Source organism: Dendrobates tinctorius, unplaced genomic scaffold, assembly GCF_039654945.1.
Source record: "Dendrobates tinctorius isolate UK_male_01 unplaced genomic scaffold, ASM3965494v1 ptg000331l, whole genome shotgun sequence".
NCBI lineage: Eukaryota > Metazoa > Chordata > Amphibia > Anura > Dendrobatidae > Dendrobates > Dendrobates tinctorius.
Genome location: NW_027361997.1, coordinates 3,444,773 through 3,469,482, shown reverse-complemented (window position 1 = coordinate 3,469,482; position 24,710 = coordinate 3,444,773). Strand labels below are relative to the sequence as shown.

At 45.6% G+C, this 24,710-nt stretch overlaps 1 protein-coding gene and 1 long non-coding RNA gene across 3 annotated transcripts in view; one reads left to right on the top strand and one right to left on the bottom strand.

The window, feature by feature from the left end:
- Window positions 1-21,436, top strand: part of LOC141074266 (uncharacterized) — a 53,762-nt gene extending 32,326 nt beyond the window's left edge. The window contains exons 2-3 of the long non-coding RNA XR_012227168.1: window positions 19,020-19,184; window positions 21,337-21,436. This is a non-coding gene — a long non-coding RNA (uncharacterized lncRNA). The remainder of the gene's footprint in view (window positions 1-19,019; window positions 19,185-21,336) is intronic.
- Window positions 18,367-24,710, bottom strand: part of LOC141074261 (oocyte zinc finger protein XlCOF8.4-like) — a 53,979-nt gene continuing 47,635 nt past the window's right edge. Inside the window, exons 3-5 of one of the 2 annotated variants that reach the window (XM_073561884.1) lie at window positions 21,461-21,604; window positions 21,247-21,373; window positions 18,367-19,160 (exon numbers count right to left, since the gene is read on the bottom strand). In XM_073561884.1, coding sequence (XP_073417985.1) covers window positions 18,367-19,160; window positions 21,247-21,373; window positions 21,461-21,604 — 1,065 coding nt within the window. Of the gene's footprint in view, window positions 19,161-21,246; window positions 21,605-24,710 lie in introns of both variants that reach the window. The other variant, XM_073561883.1, reaches the window with a different exon arrangement.

Genomic DNA, 24,710 nt, shown 5'->3' with positions numbered 1-24,710 from the left:
CGAAGCAATCTGCCGAGGAGTCTCCAGGGATCGCACAGGGATCCGAAGTCTCTTAACCGCCTCGAACTGAATGAAGTTGCCCGCTGCGCCTGAATCAAGGTAAGCCCACTCAGAGAAATGTTTGGAGCCTATGTGCAGAAGAACGGAGAGAATCAAAGGTAGAGAGGAATCATAATCACCTAGGGAGGCCTCTCTTACCTGTCCTAGGCGGAGGCGTTTCCCGGGCGAATAGGACAGGAACGGAGGAAGTGGAAAGCACTCCCACAATAGAAGCAGAGCCTCTGTTCAATCCTCTCTCTGTCCGACGCTCCTCCACCGGTTTTAGATGATCTACTTGCATGGGCTCCGGTGCAGAAACCGCAGAAGACGACGCAGGACGGGAGCGGGGAGGGCTGCGAGTGGCCAGAAGGATGCGAGGTCTTCTCTCTCTGGCGGCCTCACGGGATCGCTCCTGGAATCGTAGGTCGATGCGGGTGGCCAGGGAGATCAAGTCCTCCAGGGAGGCTGGAGTATCACGTCCTGCTAACTCGTCTTTAATTCGAGCAGAAAGTCCCCGCCAAAAGGCCCCCACCAAGGCCTCATTGTTCCACCCCAACTCAGAGGATAGGGTACGGAACCGAATGGCGTACTGACCTACCGAGAGTGCCCCCTGGTGGAGATTAAACAGCGCGTCGGTAGTAGAGACTAAGCGACCCGGTTCATCGAAGGGATAGGACGCTTGGTCTGGGGGGCGTGCGCCTGCGTATCTGGGGAGGAGCAGAGGCCGGCCGCATGACAGGGGGCGAAGCCTTTGATCGACAGGTACCAGCAGAGGAGGCGGGCCGAGAGGACCGGAAGTGCCTGGACAGCGTGGAGCCACAGCAGAGAGCGGAGACCGCCGGCGTCATGGCTACAGGGGATGCAGCAGAGACGGGCAGCGCGGCGGTGGCAGGAGCAGGGCCAGAAGCAGGGCCAGGAAGCGCGGTGGCGGCAGCAGTCAGAGCGGCGGCTACAGAAGCCGCAGGATGCGCCGGAGCCGGGGAGGTGAGCGTGACAGCTGGGAGAAGCCACAGGGGACTGGCTTCTTGGATTAGCCCCACAAGCCGCATGGTAACCTGGGAAAATTTTAAAGAAGCCCTCCTCCCATCAAAGTTTTTATTCTCTTAATATATTTCATTCATATTATATAGCACTGTGTACTTGTACTTACTATTGCTTATTTTGTCCTTCTTAATCAACTATGTCTTTTCCCTTAGGTCTATAACATCACGTGATTAATAACTAACTAATTAGTTGAATCATTCTAAGCTCTATGTAGAAACATGAGGTCAATTTTCCCTGTATGAGGCATAAGTCACTGCAAAAGTCCTGGAAGGGGGAGGAGTGAACAGCTGGGTCAGCAGCTGAAGAGGGGAATGATAAATGTAGGGGCAAGAGACTTTCTGTTTCTACATAGAGCAGAGAAAGGAGAAGAATTAGCTGGGTAGAAAGGCAAAATGAGCAATTATAAGTACACATTGCTGTATAATATGATGATTGCAATATATTAAGAGGATAAAACTTAGATGGGAGGAGGAGTGCTTCTTTAAATGTGGGCTTTAGCTGAATTAGAGCCAGTGTCTGATTCATGCGGCCTGTGGATGAGGCAGCATAAATCAGCTGATCAATTCACTTTTGTAAATTGCTTTATTATAAGATTCCCTACCATTCTCCACCACACTTCTTCTTTGCCCGTTGACCTCTTCTTCAGAAGTCATACGACTGACTGCAGCGCTGCCCTACTTCACCGCTCTCAAACAAATCATGATGTGGCGCTGCTATCACCTATCTTTCTTCTATCATCACCCACTGATGACGATTAATTTTGAGGGTGTTGACAGAAGCTGTGGGAGGTGCTGGAATCACTCACCCTGCTTCTATCACCATCCCCTGATAACATCTAATTTCAGGGAAAGAGAAGGCGCTTGTCAGGCTCACGCTCTGACTGATGAGCCAGGGGGTTGTGGCCCCACTGTGCCACAAACCAGACTACCCTGGAAGGGACATGTGTTGTGAGTTCATTCTCCCCTTCACCTTTGATGTCTGATGAACTCCCTCTGCTGGTGAAGAGAGGTAGTGAAATTGATTGGGATGGGAAGAACCTGTCATCTGAACAGGCGGAGTGTGATTGGACATCTGGAATTTCTGAGTGGATATAAGGCAGCCGACGCCCTGCAGGGCTGCTGGTGATCCTTTCTGCTCTGAGCTCTTGCATCCAGCTTGGTTCCTGTCTAAAAGCTAAGTTTTTGTCATGCTGTTGTTCCATGATATTTTGTCTGGTTTCCTTAGTGTTTGTGTTCAGCCAGTCCTGGTTGGGACTGGCTGAATTCCATTTTTGTCTCTGATCAGTTGATCTCTTTGCTCTGCTTTCAGAATATACCTGAGTGCTGATATAGTGATTTTGAAGTCTAGCAACTTCAGGGCCTTTTTCCCTATCAGACGGTTGGGACATTTTTGGTAGGGTTTTTTGCGGATTGCAGCCAGCATCTTTTCTGTCCTGTCCTATCTAGTTAGTTGGGCCCCATCGTTTGCTCAGGATGTCTTTCTGTGTTTGTGTTTTCATCTGTTTTTCACCGACAATACATGTTGGGGGCTGTCTATTGCTTTGGGGTCTGCTCTGGGGCAGTTTAGATTTCCCCTTTCCTTCTTTAGGCTTATGTAGCTCTCCGCCTGTGACGAGGGGTCTAGGGCACCGTAGGAACCCCCCACGGCTACTGTTAGTTGTGGTGTATAGGATCAGGGGTCTGCAATCCGCTAGCTACCAACCTCTCTGGTTTTCTGGACTTAGCTTGTATTTTTGTTTTCTCCTCCTCCGGTGACTCATTCATAACAGAATCATCAGCCATACCGCAGATTCTAGGGTGCTCAATAGCAGGAGAGAATTGTATAAAAAAAAAAAGAAAGAAAAAAGTGTCAGAATTTTTTTTTTGTGTATATTTTTTCCTCTATTTCTCTGAGGCCGTAGGGGGAATTTTTTCTCAATGGAGATTAAGCAATTGTCTGATCGTGTGGAGCAGCTTACTGCTGAAGTGCGGGGAATTTCCGCCTATCTTGCTCATTCACATGCTGCTGAACCAAAGATCCCTACTCCTGATGTGTTTTTTGGGGATCGGTCTAAATTTCTGAATTTGAAGAATAATTGTAAATTATTTTTTGCCTTGAAGCCTAACTCATCGGGGCGCAGCAGGTTAAAATTGTCATCTCTTTGCTGCGCGGTGATGCCCAGGATTGGGTGTTTTCTTTGAAACCTGATGATCCTATTCTGACTGATGTGAACGCATTTTTTCAGGCCTTGGGGTTGTTGTATGATGAACCTAAGGCCGGGGTGAAACTGGCGAGGAATACGGCTGAGTGAGAGGCGCTAAAAGCACGCATTAGACACGGACAAATGATTCTCTATGGGGTCACTCGCACCAGGCGTATATTTCTCATCCGTATTCTACGGTCCGTGCCAATCGCAGCATGCTGCGATTGTCAGCATACTACGCCTGTAGTACGCCAATGCAAGTCTATGGGTGCGCAAAAAATACGGATTACACACGGACCAGACGTGTGACTTGCGAGAAATACGTACCCGGTGTCTTTTAGAAAAGCCGGCAATTCAGTGTGCTATACAGTAAACTCACACTGACAGTTTTGATAAAGAAACGAAAGAATAGATATAGACACATAGAATACATATATATATATATATATGCATTCTATGTGTCTATATCTATTCTTTGGTTTCTGTTAGAAACCCTGTCATAGGGCTCCATTACATGTCGATTTTGCAAGCCTGCGAGAAAATCTTGCCATACGGATGCCATACGGATTACATACGGATGCTTACATGCGCAAAATACGCGACCACACCTTGATTACGGATGACATACGGAGCACTTTTTAGGGGCCATTCATCCGTATTACGCATGTAAAATACTGACCGTATTTTGCGTTGGTTAGTGTGACCCCGGCCTAATGCTATTGATCAGGCTGAAAAGGCCCTGTTGGCATTGAGCCAGGGTCAGGATTCTGCAGTTGTACTGTCAAAAATTCCGAAAGTGGGCGGTCCTTACTACCTGGAATGATGGTGCCTTGGCAGCTCTCTTTCGGAAGGGTTTGTCAGAAACCGTAAAAGATACTATGGTGGGATTTCCTGTTCCCTCTGGTCTTGACGATTCTATGTCTTTAGTCATTCAGGTTGATCGGCGTTTGCGTGAACGTAAAACTACACGAGAGATGTTGCCACCTGTTGAACAAATGTCTGAACCTATGCAATGTGATAGAGTTTTGTCTAGGGCGCAACGTCAGGAGTTCAGAAGGCGTAATAAGCTGTGTTTTTTCTGTGGAGATGCCTCTCATATTATTTCTGTCTGCCCTAAACGAGAGAAACGTTTTGCACACACATTTGCTGTGGGTGGTGTTCAACCTAAGTTTCTTCTGGCAATTACTCTGATCTGCTCCCTGCCACATTTTCCGCTAAGGCTTTTGTGGATTCGGGAGCAGCTCTGAACCTGATGGACTTGGATTTTGCTAAACGTTGTGGGTTTCCTATGACACCTCTGCGGACGCCTATCCCTTTGAGGGGTATTGATGCTACTCCTTTGGCGAAGAATAAACCTCAGTTTTGGACCCAAGTGGTAATGCGGGTCGCCCCAGACCATCAAGAAAATTGCAGATTTTTGGTGTTGCATAATCTGCATGATACCATTGTTCTGGGGTTTCCCTGGTTGCAAATCCATAATCCAGTTTTGGATTGGAAATCTGTGTCTGTGGTGAGTTGGGGTTGTCGGTGTGCCCTTAGTGACGCTCCTATTTTCTCCACCTCTCCCCAGTCACATGATGTTCCTGACTATTTGGCTGATTTTTATGATGTAATTAGTGAGAATGGGTCTGCGTCTTTGCCTCCTCATAGGAGTTATGACTGTGCAATTGAGCTGAGCCCTGGGTGTAAATTTCCCAAGGGTCGACTTTTCAATTTATCTGTACCCGAGCACGAGGCTATACGATCCTATATTAAGGAGTCGTTGGAGAAGGGTCATATTAGACCATCCTCTTCACCCTTAGGTGCTGGGGTTTTTTTTGTGGCCAAGAAAGATGGTTCATTAAGGCCTTGTATTGACTATCGTTCCCTCAATAAAATTACTGTTAAATATCAGTATCCGTTACCCCTGATTTCTGATCTATTCTCCAGAGTTAAAAGGTGCTTGCTGGTTTACCAAGCTTGACCTCAGGGGGCGTATAATCTTATTCGCATTAAGCAGGGGGATGAATGGAAGACGGCGTTTAATACTCCGGAGGGACATTTTGAGTACCTGGTGATACCTTTTGGGATCACTAATGCCCCTTCTGTCTTCCAGTGCTTCATGAATGATATTTTCCGAGACTTTGTGGATAAATTTTTGATCATCTATCTGGATGATATTTTGATCTTTTCCAAGGATTGGGACTCTCATGTGGAACATGTTCAGACTGTGTTCCGGATTTTGAGGGAGAATTCCCTGTATGTCAAGGGATCGAAATGCCTTTTTGGTGTACAGAGGATTTCATTTTTGGGATTTATTTTGTCTCCGTCAACTATTGAAATGAACCCGGCCAAGGTACAGGCCATTTATGATTGGGTTCAGCCCACTTCTTTGAAGGCCCTCCAGAAGTTTTTGGGTTTTGCTAATTTTTATCGTAAATTTATAGCTAATTTTTCTGGTATTGCCAAACCATTGACTGATTTGACTAAGAAGGGGGCTGATGTGCTGAATTGGTCTCCGGAGGCTGTTTCTTCTTTTCAGGAGCTGAAGCGAAGGTTCACTTCTGCTCCGGTTTTGCGGAAACCTGATGTCTCACTCCCGTTTCAGGTAGAGGTGGACGCTTCTGAGATTGGTGCAGGAGCTGTTTTGTCCAAAAAGATCCTGTAACATCTAAAATGAATCCCTGTGCTTTCTTTTCCCGAAAGTTCTCCCCATCCGAACGTAACTATGATGTGGGGAATCGGGAACTGTTAGCCATGAAATGGGCATTTGAGGAGTGGAGACATTGGTTGGAGGGAGCTAAACATCAAGTCATGGTCCTTACTGACCACAAGAATTTGATTTACCTGGAGTCGGCCAAACGCTTGAATCCTAGACAGGCTAGGTGGGCCTTGTTTTTCACACGTTTTGATTTTGTGGTCTCTTTTCTTCCGGGCACTAAGAATGTCAAGGCAGACGCCCTCTCTAGGAGTTTCTTTGCTGATTCTCCTATTGTGACCAAGCCTGCTACCATCTTAGGTGAGGGGGTAGTTCTTTCTGCCATCTCGCCCGATTTGAGACGTGTTCTGGAAGAGTTTCAGGAGGACAAACCTGAGCGTTGTCCCCTTGGAAAATTGTATGTTCCTGACCAGTGGAGGAAGAGAGTGATGTCTGAGGTTCATTGCTCCGCATTGGCTGGTCATCCAGGTATTTTTGGTACTAGAGATTTGGTGAGTCGGTCTTTTTGGTGGCCCGCCTTGTCTCGTGATGTCAGGAATTTTGTGCAGTCCTGTGGGACTAAGAAAACCAGACAAAATCTCATGGAACAACAGCAGGGCAAAAACTTAGCTTTTAGTAGACAGGAACCAAGCTGGATGCAAGAGCTCAGAGCAGAAAGGATCACCAGCAGCCCTGCAGGGCATCGGCTGCCTTATATCCACTCAGAAATTCCAGATGTCCAATCACACTCCGCCTGTTCAGATGATAGGTTCTTCCCATCCCAATCAATTTCACTACCTCTCTTCACCATCAGAGGGAGTTCATCAGACATCAAAGGTGAAGGGGAGAATGAACTCACAACAGTACTTCCCCCTTGAGGAGAGGTCACCGAACCCTCATCCACGCCACCAGGGCGATCAGGATGGGCCCGATGAAAAGCATGAACCAATCTTTCGGCATGAATATCGGATGCAGGGACCCAAGAATTATCCTCCTGGCCATAACCCTTCCATTTAACCAATGGCCAGACGAGAATCCAGCATCTTCTCTACCTCATATTCCACATTACCTTTAACCAATACAGGGTCAGGAGGTGCCGCCATAGGAACTACTGGCTCAACAAACCTCTTCAACAGCGACTTATGAAACACGTTATGAATCTTAAACGTAACAGGAAGAGCCAATCGAAAAGAAACCGGATTAAGAATCTCCAAAATCTTGTACGGTCCAATAATTCTTGGCTTGAACTTTGGAGATGCCACCTTCATAGAGATATTCTTTGATGACAACCAAACCATATCACCCACTTTAAACCGGGGACCAATGGTCCTATGCCTGTTGGAAAACCGCTGGGCCTTTTCCTGGGAGAGAGACAACTTATCCACCACTTGGTCCCAAATCTGCTGCATTCTCTCTACCACAGTGTCAACACCTGGGCAGGCTGAAGATTCCTCTTGCCCTGAAGAAAATTGAGGATGAAACCCAAAGTTACAGAAAAAGGGCGACATCAAGGTGGCAGAACTATCTCTATTATTTAAAGCGAATTCGGCCAAGGGCAAAAATGAGACCCAATCATCCTGATCAGCAGATATAAAACATCTCAAATAGGACTCCAAAGTCTGGTTTGTTCTCTCCGTCTGCCCATTGGTCTGAGGGTGAAACGCAGAGGAGAAGGACAACTGAATTCCCAGCTTGGAACAAAAAGCTTTCCAGAATCTGGAAACAAACTGAACTCCTCTGTCCGATACAATGTTCTCAGGAATCCCATGCAACCAAACCACCTGTTGTAAAAACAAGGGTACCAACTCTGAGGAAGATGGCAACTTTGGGAGTGGTACAAGATGGACCATCTTAGAGAATCTATCACAAATCACCCAGATAACAGTCATTCTCTGAGAGACAGGAAGATCAGAAATAAAATCCATTGAAATATGGGTCCATGGCCTCTTGGGCACCGGCAAGGGCATCAACAACCCACTAAAGCGAGAACAGGGTTTAGACCGGGAACAAGTCCCACAGGACTGCACAAAATTCCTGACATCACGAGATAAGGCGGGCCACCAAAAAGACCGACTCACCAAATCTCTGGTACCAAAAAAACCTGGATGACCAGCCAATGCGGAGCAGTGAACTTCAAACATCACTCTCTTCCTCCACTGGTCAGGAACATACAACTTTCCCGTAGGACAACGCTCAGGTTTGTCCTCCTGAAATTCTTCCAGAGCACGTCTCAAATCGGGTGAGATGGCAGAAAGAACTACCCCCTCACATAAGATGGTAGTAGGCTTGGTCACAATAGGAGAATCAGCAAAGAAACTCCTAGAAAGGGCGTCTGCCTTAACATTCTTAGTGCCTGGAAGAAAGACCACAAAATCAAAACGCGTAAAAAACAATGCCCACCTAGCCTGTCTAGGATTCAAGCGTTTGGCCGACTCAAGGTAAATCAAATTCTTGTGGTCAGTAAGGACCACAACTTGATGTCTAGCTCCCTCCAACCAATGTCTCCACTCTTCAAATGCCCATTTCATGGCCAACAATTCCCGATTCCCCACATCATAGTTGCATTCAGATGGGGAGAACTTTCGGGAAAAGAAGGCACAGGGATTCATTTTAGACGTCACCGGAACTTTTTGGGACAAAACAGCTCCTGCACCAATCTCTGAAGCGTCTACCTCTACCTGAAAAGGAAGCGAGACATCAGGTTGTCGTAAAACCGGAGCAGAAGTGAACCTCCGTTTCAGCTCCTGAAAGGCCGAAACAGCCTCTGAAGACCAATTCAGCACATCAGCACCCTTCTTAGTTAAATCAGTCAGTGGTTTGGCAATACCAGAAAAATTAGCTATAAATTTACGATAAAAATTAGCAAAACTCAAAAACTTCTGGAGAGCCTTCAAAGAAGTGGGTTGAACCCAATCATAAATGGCCTGTACCTTGGCCGGGTCAATTTCAATAGTTGACAGAGACAAAATAAATTCCAAAAATGAAATCCTCTGTACACCAAAAAGGCACTTCGATCCCTTAACATACAGGGAATTCTCCCTCAAAATCCGGAACACAGTCCAAACATGTTCCACATGAGAATCCCAATCCCTGGAAAAAATCAAAATATCATCCAGATAGATGATCAAAAACTTATCCACAAAGTTCCGGAAAATAACATTCATGAAGGACTGGAAGACAGAAGGGGCATTAGTGATCCCAAAAGGCATCACCAGGTACTCAAAATGTCCCTCCGAAGTATTAAACGCCGTCTTCCATTCATCCCCATGCTTGATGCAAATAAGATTATACGCCCCCCTGAGGTCAAGCTTAGTAAACCAGCAAGCACCTTTAACTCTGGAGAATAAATCAGAAATCAGGGGTAACGGATACTGATATTTAACCGTAATTTTGTTGAGGGAACGATAGTCAATGCAAGGCCTTAATGAACCATCTTTCTTGGCCACAAAAAAACCCAGCACCTAAGGGCGAAGAGGATGGTCTAATATGACCCTTCTCCAAAGACTCCTTAATATAAGATCGCATAGCCTCGTGTTCGGGTACCGATAAATTGAAAAGTCGACCCTTGGGAAATTTACACCCAGGCCTCAACTCAATTGCACAGTCATAACTCCTATGAGGAGGCAAAGATGCAGACTTACTCTCACTAAATACATCATAAAAACAGCCAAAGAGTCAGGAACATCATGCGACTGGGGAGAGGTGGAGAAAACAGGAGTGTCGCCAAGAGCAGACCGACAACCCCAACTCACCACAGACACAGATTTCCAATCCAAAACTGGATTATGGATTTGCAACCAGGGAAAACCCAGAACAATGGTATCATGCAAATTATGCAACACAAAAAATCTGCAATTTTCTTGGTGTTCTGGGGTGACCCGCATTATCACCTGGGTCCAAAACTGAGGTTTATTCTTCGCCAAAGGAGTAGCATCAATACCCCTCAAAGGAATAGGCGTCCGCAGAGGTGTCATAGGAAAGCCACAACGTTTCGCAAAATCCAAGTCCATCAGATTCAAGGCCGCTCCTGAATTCACAAAAGCCTTCGCGGAAAATGTGGATAAGGAGCAGATCAGAGTAATTGCCAAAAGAAACTTAGGTTGTACACCACCCACAGCAAATGTGTGTGCAAAACGTTTCTCTTGTTTAGGGCAGACAGAAATAATATGAGAGGCATCTCCACAGAAAAAACACAGCTTATTACGCCTTCTAAACTCCTGACTTTGCGCCCTAGGCAAAACTCTATCACATTGCATAGGTTCAGACATTTGTCCAAGAGGTGGCAACACCTCTCATGTAGTTTTGCGTTCACGTAAACGCCGATCAACTTGAATGGCTAATGACATAGAATCATCAAGACCAGAGGGAACAGGAAATCCAACCATAGTATCTTTTAAGGTTTCTGACAAAGCCTTCCGAAAGAGAGCTGCCAATGCACTATCATTCCATGTAGTAAGGACCGCCCACTTTCGGAATTTTTGACAGTATAACTGCAGGATCCTGACCCTGGTTCAATGCCAATAGGGCTTTCTCAGCTTGATCAATAGCATTAGGTTCATCATATAACAACCCCAAGGCTTGAAAAAATGCATCCACATTAGTCAGAATAGGATCTTCAGGTGTCAAAGAAAACGCCCAATCCTGGGTATCACCGCGCAGCAAAGAGATGACAATTTTAACCTGCTGCGCAGAGCTCCCCGAAAAGTTGGGCTTCAAAGCAAGAAATAATTTTCAATTATTCTTAAAATTCAAAAATTTAGACCGATTCCCAAAAAACACATCAGGAGTACGGATGTTTGGTTCAACAGCATGTGAACGAGCGAGATAGGCGGAAATACCCCGCACTTCAGCAGTGAGCTGCTCCACACGATCAGACAATTGCTTAATCTCCATTAAGAAAAAAAAAAAAAAAATCCTCCTACGGCCTCAGAGAAAAAGAGGAAAAAATATACATATAAAAAAAAAAAATTCTGACACTTTTTTTTTTTTTTACAATTCTTTCCTGCTTTTGAGTACCCTAGAATCTGCAGTATGGCTGGTGATTCTGTCATGAATGACTCACCGAGGAGGAAAAACAAAAAGCAAGCTAAGCCCAGAAAACTGGAGAGGTTGGTAACTAGCGGATTGCAGACCCCTGATCCTATCCACACAACTAGCAGTAGCCGTGGAGCGTACCTACGATGGTCCTAGATGCCTCGTCACGGCTGGAGGACTGCATAAGCCTAAAGCAAGAAAAGGGAAAATCTAAACTGCCCCAGAGCAAACCCCAAAGCAATAGACAGCCCCCAACATATATTGTCGGTGAAACAAGATGAAAACACAAACACAGATAGAAAGATAGGCTGAGCAAACGATGGGGCCCACACTAACTAGAAAGGATAGGAAAGGAAAGCTGCTGTCTGCAATCACGCAAAAACCCTGCCAAAAAGATGTCCAACACGTCTGATAGAAAAAGGCCCTGAAGTCGCTAGACTTCAAATCCCTATATCAGCACTCAGGTATATTCTGAAGACAGAGAAAAAGAGATCAACCGATCAGGGACAAAAACAAGCTGAAATAATCAGAGACAAAAATGGGAATTCAGCACAGCCCCAGCTGGGGCTGGCAGAACACAAAAAACTAATTAAACCAGACAGACACTCAAAATGAACAATAGCAGAGCAAAACTTAGCTTGAAAAGGCAGGAACCAAACTGGAAACCAGAAGCCCCAGGCAGGAGAAATCACCAGCAAGAAAATAGGGAGTCGGCTGCCTTAAATCCAATCAGACACTCCTGATGTCCAATCGCAGTCCTCCTCCTCAGGTGGCAGGTTTCTCCCATTTAGATCAGCTTCATTATCTCTTGTCACCAACAGAGGGAGTCCACAAAGAGAACTCACGACTACTCTGTCAGCACAGCCAGCTCCATCCCCCTCACTAGAAGCCAGAGGTAAACCCGAAAATGAGTTCACAACAGAAGGGGATGGCTGAGACACTGGCAGATGGGCACAGCTGAGACACTGGCAGGCGGGCATGGCTGAGACACTGGCAGGCGGGCACGGCTGAGACACTGGCAGGCGGGCACGGCTGAGACACAGGGACATGGGCAGGAAGGAGTGGTGTATGAAGGAACAGGTAGGGACCTGTTCACACAGCAGGTGCAGGTACTGGCAGGAAGGAATGGTGTATGATGGAACAGTTAGAGACCCGTTCACACAGCAAGGTGCAGGTAATGGTACAGACAGGAAGGAATGGTATATGAAGGAACAGGTAGAGACCTGTTCACACAGCAAGTGAGGAACTGCAAGGCTGCGGTGAGGAGCTGCAGTCAACAGCAAGAGTCTCTGCAGCAGCAGAAGCAAAACTGCAAGGGTGCAGAGCACAAGCAAAGCCGCAAGAGTGTGGAACACAGGCAGAGTCACAAGGCTACTGAGCAGGCAAAGCTGCAAGAGTGCGGAGCATAAGCAGAGCCGCAAGAGTATGGAGTACAGGCAGAGTCACGAGAGTACGGAGCAGGCAGAGCTGCAAGAGTGTGGAGCATAAGCAGAGCCGCAAGAGTACGAAGCACAGGCAGGGTCACAAGAGTACGGAGCACGCAGAGCCGCAAGAGTGCAGAGCATAAGCAGAGTTGCAAGAGTGCGGAGCACAGGCAGAGTCACATGGGTACTGAGCAGGCAGAGCTGCAAGAGTGTGGTGGCAGAGTCACAAGGCTACTGAGCAGGCAAAGCTGCAAGAGTGCAGAGCATAAGCAGAGCCGCAAGAGTATGGAGTACAGGCAGAGTCACAAGAGTACGGAGCAGGCAGAGCTGCAAGAGTGTGGAGCATAAGCAGAGCCACAAGAGTACGAAGCACAGGCAGGGTCCCAAAAGTACGGAACACGCAGAGCCGCAAGAGTGCGGAGCATAAGCAGAGCTGCAAGAGTGCGGAGCACAGGCAGAGTCACATGGGTACTGAGCAGGCAGAGCTGCAAGAGTGCGGCGCATAAGCAGAACCACAAGTGTACGGAGCAGGCAGAGTCACAAGAGTACGGAGCAGGCAGAGCCGCAAGAGTGCGGAGCATAAGCAGAGCCGCAAGAGTACGGCGCACAGGCAGAGTCACAAGAGTACAGAGCAGGCAGAGCCGCAAGAGTGCGGAGCATAAGCAGAACTGCAAGAGTACTGAGCCGCAAGAGTAAGGAGCACAAGCAGAGAGAGAGGACACAAGGATAGACATTGTGGGAATGTAGCCAGAGATGAGGAGACCAAGAGACAGAGGTAGGACAGAGTTCAGACTAGGTAATGGTATGAGACATGGGACCGGAGCAAAGACACAGGGACCAGGATATTCTGCCTCCTGGAGGGCGGCAAGGACAAGTACAAGACAAGGTCAGGAGCAATAACACAGAGACCAATATATTCTGCCTCCTGGAGGGTGGACAGACAGGTACAAGGCAAAGCTAGGAGTGAAGCCTCCAGAGAAGGCAAAACACAGAACAAGACCTGCCAACTCAGCAGCAAGACACTGAGTTTAAACATTGCACAGGCAAGTTCCACTGGGTGGAGCTGCCCTAAATACTAGAGGACTCTTGATAATTGGCCAGGGACACTTTAGACAGGTGCACCCTGATTCCATAAGAACGAGAGAGTTCTGGTGCTGCCCCCCCATGCACACAGCCAGGAAGCATGCAGAGAGCAGGCAGGAAGCAAGAGGCACAGAGCATGGAGCTGGCAGCAGACAGAAGTCACAGCATGGCCTGGAGCAGTGAGTAAGTTGGTGTGTGAGGGAAGGGAGGCCATGTAGTGATGCCAGCAGGGTTGTAACAGCGCTGATGGAAGTAGGCACTGTGGAGGCAGTCACTGTAGATACAAGCAGCGAAACAGAGGTGTGCTGGTAGCCACTGAAACTGAGGGCGGCAGGCACAGATGAAGTGTAGCTGCAGCTACTGAATTGCTGTCACATCTCCCTCACCCGCTGAAACAAGACGTCATCAGGGGATGGCAGTGACAAAGTTGTGGTAAGTGACTGTAGTCCTGCCCATGATGACGTCCTGCTTCAGGAGGGGTGATAGAAGATGCGGAGAAGTGACTGCAGGGTGATCATTCTGGGACATTGTATATGAAACTACACAGGAAATAAAGTAAAAAAAGACACACAAAGGGAGTAGCAGGATATTATATGGTATAATAACGCAAATGACAAAAAACTGTTTATGGGTTAAATATAGCTATTTATAATGTCGCCCCTCTCGTTCATGGCAGAATGCGACGTACCAACAGACAACCCTGGCACAATAACACCACTAAAAAGCTCCGGCAAGTGTCCAGAGCTGCAGAGCGGCGTTGGAAGAAAACAAATTCGCAAGACGACTTCATTGCATTCAAACAGGCAACACTCGCTTTCAAATCTGCCCTCACCTCTGCTAAACAGGCCTTCTTCACAACCCTCATATCTTCCCTATCCTACAATCCCAAACAGTTACTCAAAACTTTCAACTCCCTCCTCCGCCCACCACTGCCCCCCTCCAACCTCCCTCATCTCTGCTGAGGACTTTGCCACACACTTCAAAAATAAGATCGACCAAACAAGGGAAGTCTTCATTGTTCAACCACCACAACCCCTTTGTATACCAGACCAATGCCCAAAACCCCATAACCTCCCTCTCCAACATCACTGAAGGGGAGCTTAATCGCCTCTTCTCCAAATCGAACCTCACAACCTGTGCACTTGAACCCATCCCATCCCACTTCCTCCCCAACCTCACCACCACACTTATCCCATCCCTAACCCACCTCTTTAACCTATCGCTAGCGTCCGGTACCTTCCCTTCTGCTTTTAAACATGCCACAATCACGCCTATCCTTAAAAAGCCAACCCTCGACCCAACCGCTATGTCCAGCTATCGCCCAATATCACTGCTTCCATTTGCTTCCAAACTCCTGGAGCTGCACGTCCACGCTGAACTTTCCTCCCACCTCTCATCTAACTTGCTCTTTGACATTCTACATTCTGGTTTCCACCCCATCACTCCACTGAGACAGCCCTGACCAAAATTACTAACGACCTACTTACAGCCAAAGCAAATGGACAATACTCTATACTCCTGCTTCTAGACCTGTCCTCTGCATTCGACACAGTTGACCACTGCCTCTTACTACAGATCCTCTCCTCCTTTGGCATCAAAGACCTCGCCCTATCCTGGATCTCCTCATACCGCTCAAACCACACATTCAGCCTCTCCCACTCCCACACTACCTTCTCATCCCACCCTCTCTCTGTTGGAATCCCCCAAGGCTCTGTTCTAGGACCCCTACTCTTCTCAAATTATACCCTTGGCCTGGTTCAACAACTCAAAGTCCCATGGATTCCAGTACCACCTTTATGCTGCCGACACTCAGATCTACCTCTCTGGCCCAGATGTCCCCTCTCTGCTGTCCAGAATCCAGGAGTGTCTATCAGCCATATCCTCCTTCTTCTCCTCTCGCTTCCTCAAGCTCAATGTGGACAAATCAACACTCATCATCTTTCCTCTATCTCACAGATCTTCCTTACCTGACCTATCACAATTAATGACATCACGCTTTCCCCAGTACCGGAAGTCCACTGCCTTGGAGTAACCTTTGACTCTGCACTGTTCTTCAAACCACACATCCAAGCTCTTTCTACCTCCTGTTGCCTGCAGCTCAAAAATATTTCCAGAATCCGTCCTTTCCTCAACCATCAATCTACTAAAATGCTTATGCACGCCCCCATCATCTCCCACCTCGACTACTGTAACATCCTTTTCTGTGGTCTCCCTGCTAACACCCTCGCACCTCTCCAGTCCATCCTTAACTCTGCTGCCCGACTAATCCATCTCTCTCCTCACGACTCCTCCGCTTCTCCTCTCTGCAAATCTCTTCACTGGCTTCCATTCCCTCAGTGTATCCAGTTCAAATTACTAATACTGACCTACAAGGCCATCTATAACCTGTCTCCCCATATGTCTCTGAACTAATCTCCCGATACCTTCCCTTACGTAATCTCTGATCCTCCCAAGACCTCCTTCTCTCCTCCACACTTATTTGCTCCTCACCCAACCGCCTCCAAGACTTCTCCCGAATAGCCCCCATCCTCTGGAATTCTATGCCCCAACATGTCCGACTATCAACCACATTCGGATCCTTCAGACGGAACCTAAAAACCCACCTCTTCAAGAAAGCCTACAGCCTGCAATGACCCCACTACCTCCTCAACACTACTGGAGATATCATCTCAACCAACACCGGAACTGCTGAAACCCCCCATCCTACTGTCTCCTTCCCCACCATCCTGTAGCATGTAAGCCCAAAAGGGCAGGGTCCTCTCCCCTCTGTATCAGTCTGTCATTGTAAGTTTGTTTACTGTAAGTGATATCTGTAATTTGTATGTAACCCCTTCTTATGTACAGCACCATGGAATGGTGCTATATAAATAAATAATAATAATACTACTAATGGACAATATAGATATCGCACCACCCCATTAAGGAATGTAGAAAGAGAATAAGCCCACACATCCAAGAAGCATTAACATGAGTCTGGATTTGAAGAGCAATCAGGTCAAGAATTTTCTTTCACCCCCAACATTCCTCCTTTAGGATTGCAAAGCCTTCAGTTTGAGGTCTTCAATGTTGGATTGTGGTTCGGATTATGAACAAACTATTTGGCTTTTCCTGTAAGCCAAGGAAATATATATACAGATAGGGCCATATATATTTGGACAGAGACAACATTCTTCTAATTTTGGTTCTAGACATTACCACAATGAATCAATGAATTTTAAACAAAACAATTCAAATGCAGTTGAAGTTCAGACTTTCAGCTTTCATTTGAAGGTATCCACATTAAAATTGGATGAAGGGTTTAGGAGTTTCAGCTCCTTAACATGTGCCACCCTGTTTTTAAAGGGACAAAAAGTAATTGGACAGATTAAATAATTGTAAATAAAATGTTAATTTCTAGTACTTGGTTGAAAACCCTTTGTTGGCAATGACTGCCTGAAGTCTTGAACTCATGGACATCACCAGACGCTGTGTTTTCTCCTTTTTGATGCTCTGCCAGGCCTTCACTGCGGTGGTTTTCAGTTGCTGCTTGTTTGTGGGCCTTTCTCTCTGAAGTTTAGTCTTTAACAAGTGAAATGTATGCTCAATTGGGTTGAGATCAGGTGACTGACTTGGCCATTCAAGAATATTCCACTTCTTTACTTTAATAAACTCCTGGGTTGCTTTGGCTTTATGTTTTGGGTCATTGTCCATCTGTAGTATCAAACGACGACCAATCAGTTTGGCTGCATTTGGCTGGATCTGTGCACACAGTATGGCTCTGAATACCTCAGAATTCTTTCTGCTGTTTCTGTCCTGTGTCACATCATCAATAAACACTAGTGACCCAGTGCCACTGGCAGCCATGCATGCCCAAGCCATCACACTGCCTCCGCCGTGTTTTACAGATGATGTGGTATGCTTTGTATCATGAGCTGTACCACACCTTCGCCATACTTTTCTCTTTCCATCATTCTGGTAGAGGTTGATCTTGGTTTCATCTGTCCTAAGAATGTTCTTCCAGTACTGTGCTGGCTTTTTTAGATGTTTTTTAGCAAAGTCTAATCTAGCCTTTTGATTCTTGACGCTTATGAGTGGCTTGCACTGTGCAGTGAACCCTCTGTATTTACTTTCATGCAGTCTTCTCTTTATGCTAGATTTGGATATTGATACGCCTACCTCCTGGAGAGTGTTGTTCACTTGGCTGGCTATTGTGAAGGGGTTTCTCTTCACCAAGAAGATTATTCTGCGATCATCCACCACTGTTGTCTTCTGTGGGCGCCCAGGTCTTTTTGCATTGATGAATTCACCAGTGCTTTCTTTCTTTCTCCAGATGTACAAAACTGTAGATTTTGCCACTCCTAATGTTGTAGCAATTTCTCGGATGTTTTTTTTCTGTTTTTGCAGCTTAAGGATGGCTTGTTTCAGCTGCATGGAGAGCTCCTTTGACTGCGTGCTTCCTTCACAGCAAAACCTTCCAAATGCAAGCACCACACCTCAACTCCAGGCCTTTTATCTGCTTAATTGAGAAAGACATAACGAAGGGATTGCCCACACCTGTCCATGAAATAGCCTTGGAGTCAATTCTCCAATTACTTTTGGTCCCTTTAAAAACAGGGTGGCACATGTTAAGGAGCTGAAACTCCTAAACCCTTCATCCAATTTTAACGTGGATACCCTTAAATGAAAGCTGAAAATCTGAATTTCAACTGCATCTGAATTGTTTTGTTTAAAATTCATTGTGGTAACGTCTAGAACCAAAATTAGAAAAATGTTGTCTCTGTCCAAATATATATGGACCTAACTGTATATTAAGATGATCAAAGCAGAATCTGGGGGAAAATGCTAGATTCAGATAAAAAACAAAATTGTTGGTTATTGTCCCAGATTCCATAACCTAGGAGCTTTCATTGTCTGTGGATCCTCTGATGTCTAAAAAGATTTGTTTTATATATAAAACATTTCCCACATTCTCGACATGACAAAGACCTCTCATTCCGGTGACCCCTCTGATGATCAATCAGGCTACTTTTGTAGCCAAATCTTTTACCGCACTCTGGGCACATGTATGGTCTCTCCCCTGTGTGGCTTCTCATATGTATGATCATGCTAGAATTTACTGAAAAGCATTTACCACATTCTGGACATGAATACGGTTTTTCCCCGGTATGGGTCCGCAGATGGTTAGTAAGGGCTGACGGCTGCTTAAAAGATTTGCTGCACTCTGGACAAATAAAGGGCTTCTCGTTTGTATGAATCCTGCGATGCATCAGAAGACCGGAACGTTGAGCAAAACATTTACCACATTCTGAACACTGGAATGGTTTCTCCCCTGTGTGTGCTCTCTGGTGGACGCAAAGTCTGTATTGGTTACTAAAAATCTTTCCACAATAAGAACAAATGACTGGTGTTTTATCCTTGACCATCTGATTTCCCGCAGGTAAGTGGGTACTCCCGTGTAGAAGACTCAGCGGAGCAGTAATATCTAAATGGTGAGAAGGAAACATAAAGAGATCTTCTGGAATGCCCGGGTCGTGTAAAATAGATTCCTCTTTTATAGGGTAATCAGGCATGGTCCAAGGTTCAGGGATTTCATTCATACTGACGCACATTTCAATGGTATCGCAAGGAACGCTGATATCATCATTCAAGGAGAAGCTGTTAAAGAAGTCGTTGACATGCAATTCACGAGGTGATTCACCTGCTCGGAGAAAAAGTGAAAAAGGTATAACACTCCACCATTTCTGAAATGTGATTTGTGATAATATTTCATGTGTAGTAATATATATTCGATTAACCAAAACAGCATGATGTTCTTGTAAATGGTCATTTAAAGGGAACCTCTCACGTGAAAAAATGTTATTAACCAACAGATTTAGGCTGTGTGCACACGTTGCGTTTTTTTAAGCATTTTTGCCATAGCGGAAACGCATAGAAAACGCTATTAAAATGCATCCCATGCAATCCTATGGGATTCCGCAGTTGCTGTGATAATGCTGCGGATTTCACCGCTGCGGAAACGCATAGCAGTAAAATCCGCAGCATGTTCATTATTCCTGCGGAATCACGGCTATTCCGCCGCCATAGGATTGCACTGAAACGCTCACTTTACGAATGTGGCTATGCCGACCATGCGTAAAGTGAGCGCTTCATGTGCGGATGGTACCCAGGGTCTGGAGGAGAGGAGACTCTCCTCCATGCCCTGGGTACCATATCCCTGTAGAAAATAGAATTAAAATAAAAAATCGGGATATACTCACCTTCTGATGGCCCCCGGAGTCCTTCCCGTCCTCAGCCACGCTGTCAGCATCTTCCGGTCACAGTGATGCTTTGCGCGAATCACCTGAGATGACATCGCGGTCTTGCGAGTTTGACGTCATCTGGGGTGATTCTCGCAATGCATCCCTGGGACCAGAACGTACCAGCAGCGCTGCTGAGGAGATCGTGGGCCGTCGGAAGGTGAGAATAACCATATTTTTTTTATTATTTTTTACATTCTATCTTTTACTATTGATGCTGCATAAGCAGCATCAATAGTAAAAAGTTGGTCACACTTGTCAAGCACTATGCTTGACAAGTGTGACCAATCTGTCAATCACCTTTCCAAGCGATGCATCAAATCGCTTGGAAAAGCGCAAGCATTCTGCAAGCTAAAAATGCTTGTGTTTTGCGGGAAAACGCATGCGAATTCCGCATGTATTTTACCCGCGGCAGGGAGTTGCGGAAATGCTGCGGACATTTCCGCAGCATTTCTGCAACGTGGGCACATAGCCTTAGGGTTAAGCTGCAGGTTAATAGCGATCTGAACCTGCCCGGAATCGGCACCTAATTAGACCCGCGCTGCCAGGAGGAAATGAAATATATTCCTCCTGATAGCGTTTCGGTTTCAGCCACGTGAATATAGCCGGCGTAGTTTTGGCAACTGTAGTGTGTTTAGAGAGCGATGACTGTAACTGCACCCCCGACACTGACTGAAAGCCGGCCCTAAAGATGAGCAAGCTATCAATCAATCAGTGTCATGGGTTACAGCTGCCACTCTGAGAACAAAACGTTGAGAGGCCAGTGCCTCATTTTGCCATTATTTTTTTATTGTGCAGTAAAATTTTACCAAAATTTTCCAAACTTGTTCCAGTTGAATTTTGGTGGTGGAAAAAAAAATCTGAAATTAAAAAAAAAAAACAACAATAAACAAGTTTGATTTGTGTTGACATTTTCTGAGAGCTATATTTTTTTATTTTTCCATCAGCGGAGACATTTTTTGTATGGCAAGCTGGCGTTTTTAGAAAAGAGATTTTACGGTAAACACTGCCTGCACCATAACAGGTGGATATTGGGACCACACGCACCCTAAATCCTGCAGCCATAGATTGACAGCCACATTTAAGGGGCTAACAGCAGAGATCAGAGCTGTTACAGGCAGACACTCCATTTATAGCAGTCAGGCTCAGCTCCTGTGCCCGCTTCATACACTTGCCCGTCATGTGGCAACTATGTACAGCACACATCAGAAAGGGGTTAATAGCGTAACAATGAAATGGGTTCCCAATTGTTTTCATTATTATATAATTTCAAAACCATCAAACATTGGTCTCAAACATTATATGGTGTAAATGGGGTAACAAAGAGTGAAGTGCGGGGCTCTTTTAAGTGTCAATCCCTAAACACCATTCTTAAAAACTGTAAGTAAAGGGACCATTTACACATCATGTAGGATTAATATCAGGATACACACAGGCCTAAGACGCCAAGTATTTATGTCATGGCTATGAAATAAAATTGCAACATACTGCATGAGCCCATGGTTTGCGGGTCCTCCTCCGTCAAGACATGTTTGTACAGATCTTTGTGTTCTTCTACATACTCCCACTCCTCCACAGAGAAACAGACCATGATGTCCTCATATCTGATGGGAACCTGGCACACAGTGTTACAGTTATGAAGCAAGCACATTGGCCTCTTGTCATTATCATGCAAGGTCCCAGCATTCCCAGCAGCGCTCACCTCTTCAGTCAGCAGCTCAGTGATTTTGTTGGTGAGTTCTAGGATCTTCTCATCGTTCTTTCTCCCATCGATCAGTGATGGAAATGGAGGACTCTGGATCTTTCTCACCCCAATCTCCCTGGATTTCTTGACCATAACATATTCCTGCATAATGAGTTCACATAGCTGAATTATATCCTTGAAGATTCTATAGTCCTGCTTGCAATCAATGATGAGTCTAGTGAAATTCCTAGTTGTGTGACTGATAGCTGTGTCTCTAAAAGTCTAAACAAAAGCAGTTTAACATTGTGATTTTTTCTTTTCGATATTTAAGGTACATTTGACAGATGGGACCCCTACGGACGTAACGATACCAAACAGATTTATTTTTCATTATTTTTTTAATTAAAAAAAATAAAAAAATAAGCGGGGTGATTTAATGTTTCTTTTCTTCATTTTTTTGGTCTCCTTAAGAGACTAGAACTTGTGACCGTTTCATCACTTAGGCCGGGGTCACACTAACCGACGCAAAATACGGTCCGTAGTTTACAATCGTAATACGGATGAATGACCCCTAAATAGTGCTCCGTATGTCATCCGTAAGCAAGGTGTGGTTGCGTATCTTGCGCATGTCTGCATCCGTATGTAATCCATATGGCATTCGTATGCTGAGATTTTCTCGCCGGCTTGCAAAATGGACATATAATGGAGCCCTATGACAGGGTTTCTAACAGAAACGAAAGAATATATATATAGACACATAGAATGCATATATATATATATATATATATATATACACACACACACAAGTCATTGAGACAAACATATATATATATATATATATATTTCATAGAGTTCTTCATAGCAGAATAGCCGCTAATTCAATTGCCGGCTTCTGTCAAATCTTTCCCCAACCCGACATGAAATGACACATAGTTACATTCAGTAAACCATTTCATTTCATGTTTTGTTTTATATGTCCCTGACTAATAATTAGATGAGGGTTTGTGTGCTGACGTCACTGAGGCTGCGGGGAGTCCAAGGCTGATCTGTGAATGAACTAATGACCGTGGGAAAAAAGTCAGAAACTTTCCCACGGTAATTAGATCATCTACAGGAAGCCATTGAGGCTGCGCAGAGCTGAATCAATTCATTTAGTAGTAGTTTACAGTGGGGCTGGTGGCATTAGCACCAGTCCTCACTGTAAACTATTTAACCCCTTCTGATGGATTGTAGCGTGGGACATGACTGAACGGCGGAGAGGTAAGGATATTGGTGATTTTTTATGTTATTTTTGTTGCAGGTCATGGTTTTATGTTGGATTACCAGACTAATAAAAATTTGTCAAAAACTTGGGGTATTTATTTCATTAAATGACTTTTTAATTAATGTCTGTGTGTGGTTTTTAAACCTTTCTTAGTATAGGATTAATAATGGAGCGGTGTCTTATTGACACCGCTCCATTATTAATCGGCTTAATGTCATCTTACAATCGAATGGTGACATTAACCCTTTGTTATATTAACCCATTCGCCACCGCTACAGGGCAATGGGAATAGAGAGGATAAGTGCCAGAATAGGCACAACTTATAGATGAGCCATTTCTGGGGTGTCTGGGGGCAGATTTTTGTAGCCGGGGGTGGGGCAAAAACAATGATCCCTTTCATGGCTATTAATATCTGCCCTCACTCACCTGCTTAACCTCTCTGGTTGACAAATTACAGCGGAAGTCCATGCATTTTTTTACAATGAATTAACCCCTTAAAATAACACCTACACCTCCCAAATTTTGCACACGAACCCTCATCTAATTATTAGTCAGGGACATATAAAAAAACCATGAAATGAAATAGTTTACTGAATGTAAACCATGTGTCATTTCATGTCGGGTTGGGGAATGATTTGACAGAAGCCGGCAATTGAATTAGCGGCTATTCTGCTATGAAGAACTCTGTGAAATATGCTCAGCTACTTACCGGTAGCAGTGTTTTTCAGGAGCCCATGACAGCACCAGGAGAGAGAGGGGATCCGTCCTTCGGGGACAGGAAACCTATAGACATAAAAAAGGCGGCCCTCTCTCCCGCTTCAGTTGGATTACAGAGCACGAGAGGACCTCCCTGGTTAGTAGCAACTTAAATATGTACAGTCAAACTACACGTCTCTACTACTGTGGCTAATTCTTTAAATAAAGTAAAGGTGCTGACCCAATACGTGAAAGCAGAGGGGGGGAATGTGAAGGTGCTGTCATGGGCTCCTGAAAAACTCCGCTACTGGTAAGTAGCTGAGCATTTATTCAGTCGCCATGACAGCACCACGAGAGATTTACAGAGATGAGGAAAACTCTAGGGAGGGATAGCTGCCTCAAGCACCTTTCTCCCGAACGTGAGGTTGGTGGACCCGCCTAAATCTAGTCTATAGTGGTTGAAAAAAGTTGATGGAGAGGACCATGTGTTACATATGTCCTCGATGGATACTTCCGATCTCTCCGCCCAGGATGTCGCCATGGCCCGAGTAGAGTGCGTTCTTATGCCGGAATCTCCAGCCCACCTGCTGTATAAGCAAAAGAGATAGCCTCCCTAATCCACCTAGCTAGGGTATTCTTGGACACTCTAAGTCCTTTCCTAGCTCCCTGAAACGATACAAATAGAGCATTGTCCCTTTTCCATGGCTCCGTGGCCGCAATGTAACTATGGAGGCACCTTCTCACATCCAGGGAATGGAACTTCTGCTCAGTCGGGTTAGAAGGGTTCGGGTAGAAGGATGGGAGGACTATTTCTTGAAGCCTGTGGAACATCGAGGCGACTTTGGGTAAATATAAGGGGTCTGGCTTTAAGGTGACCCTATCTTCTCCGAACTGGGTGCATGGAGGAATTCTAGAGAGGGCTTGTAGATCACTAACCCTCCTGGCTGACGTTAGGGCAATCAATAGGGCAGTTTTGAATGACAGGATCTTTATGGGAACGGAGTCAATAGGCTCGAAGGGGGGCTCTGTTAGTGCTGATAGGACTAAGTTGAGATTCCATGGGATCAGCCTGTTTTTAATGATGGGCCTGGATCTTGCTGCCGCTTTAATGAATCTAGCCACCCAGTAATTGCTCGCTAGGTTGCAATTGTAAAAGGCCCCTATCGCCGAAACCTGGACCCTAAGTGTATTTGTGGCTAGGCCCATATCCAACCCCCTCTGAAGAAACTCCAGTATCTGATCAATTCGGATTCTCTGACCGACTTCCGCTCCCGACACTGCTAAAAACTTTTTCCAGATTCTATCATA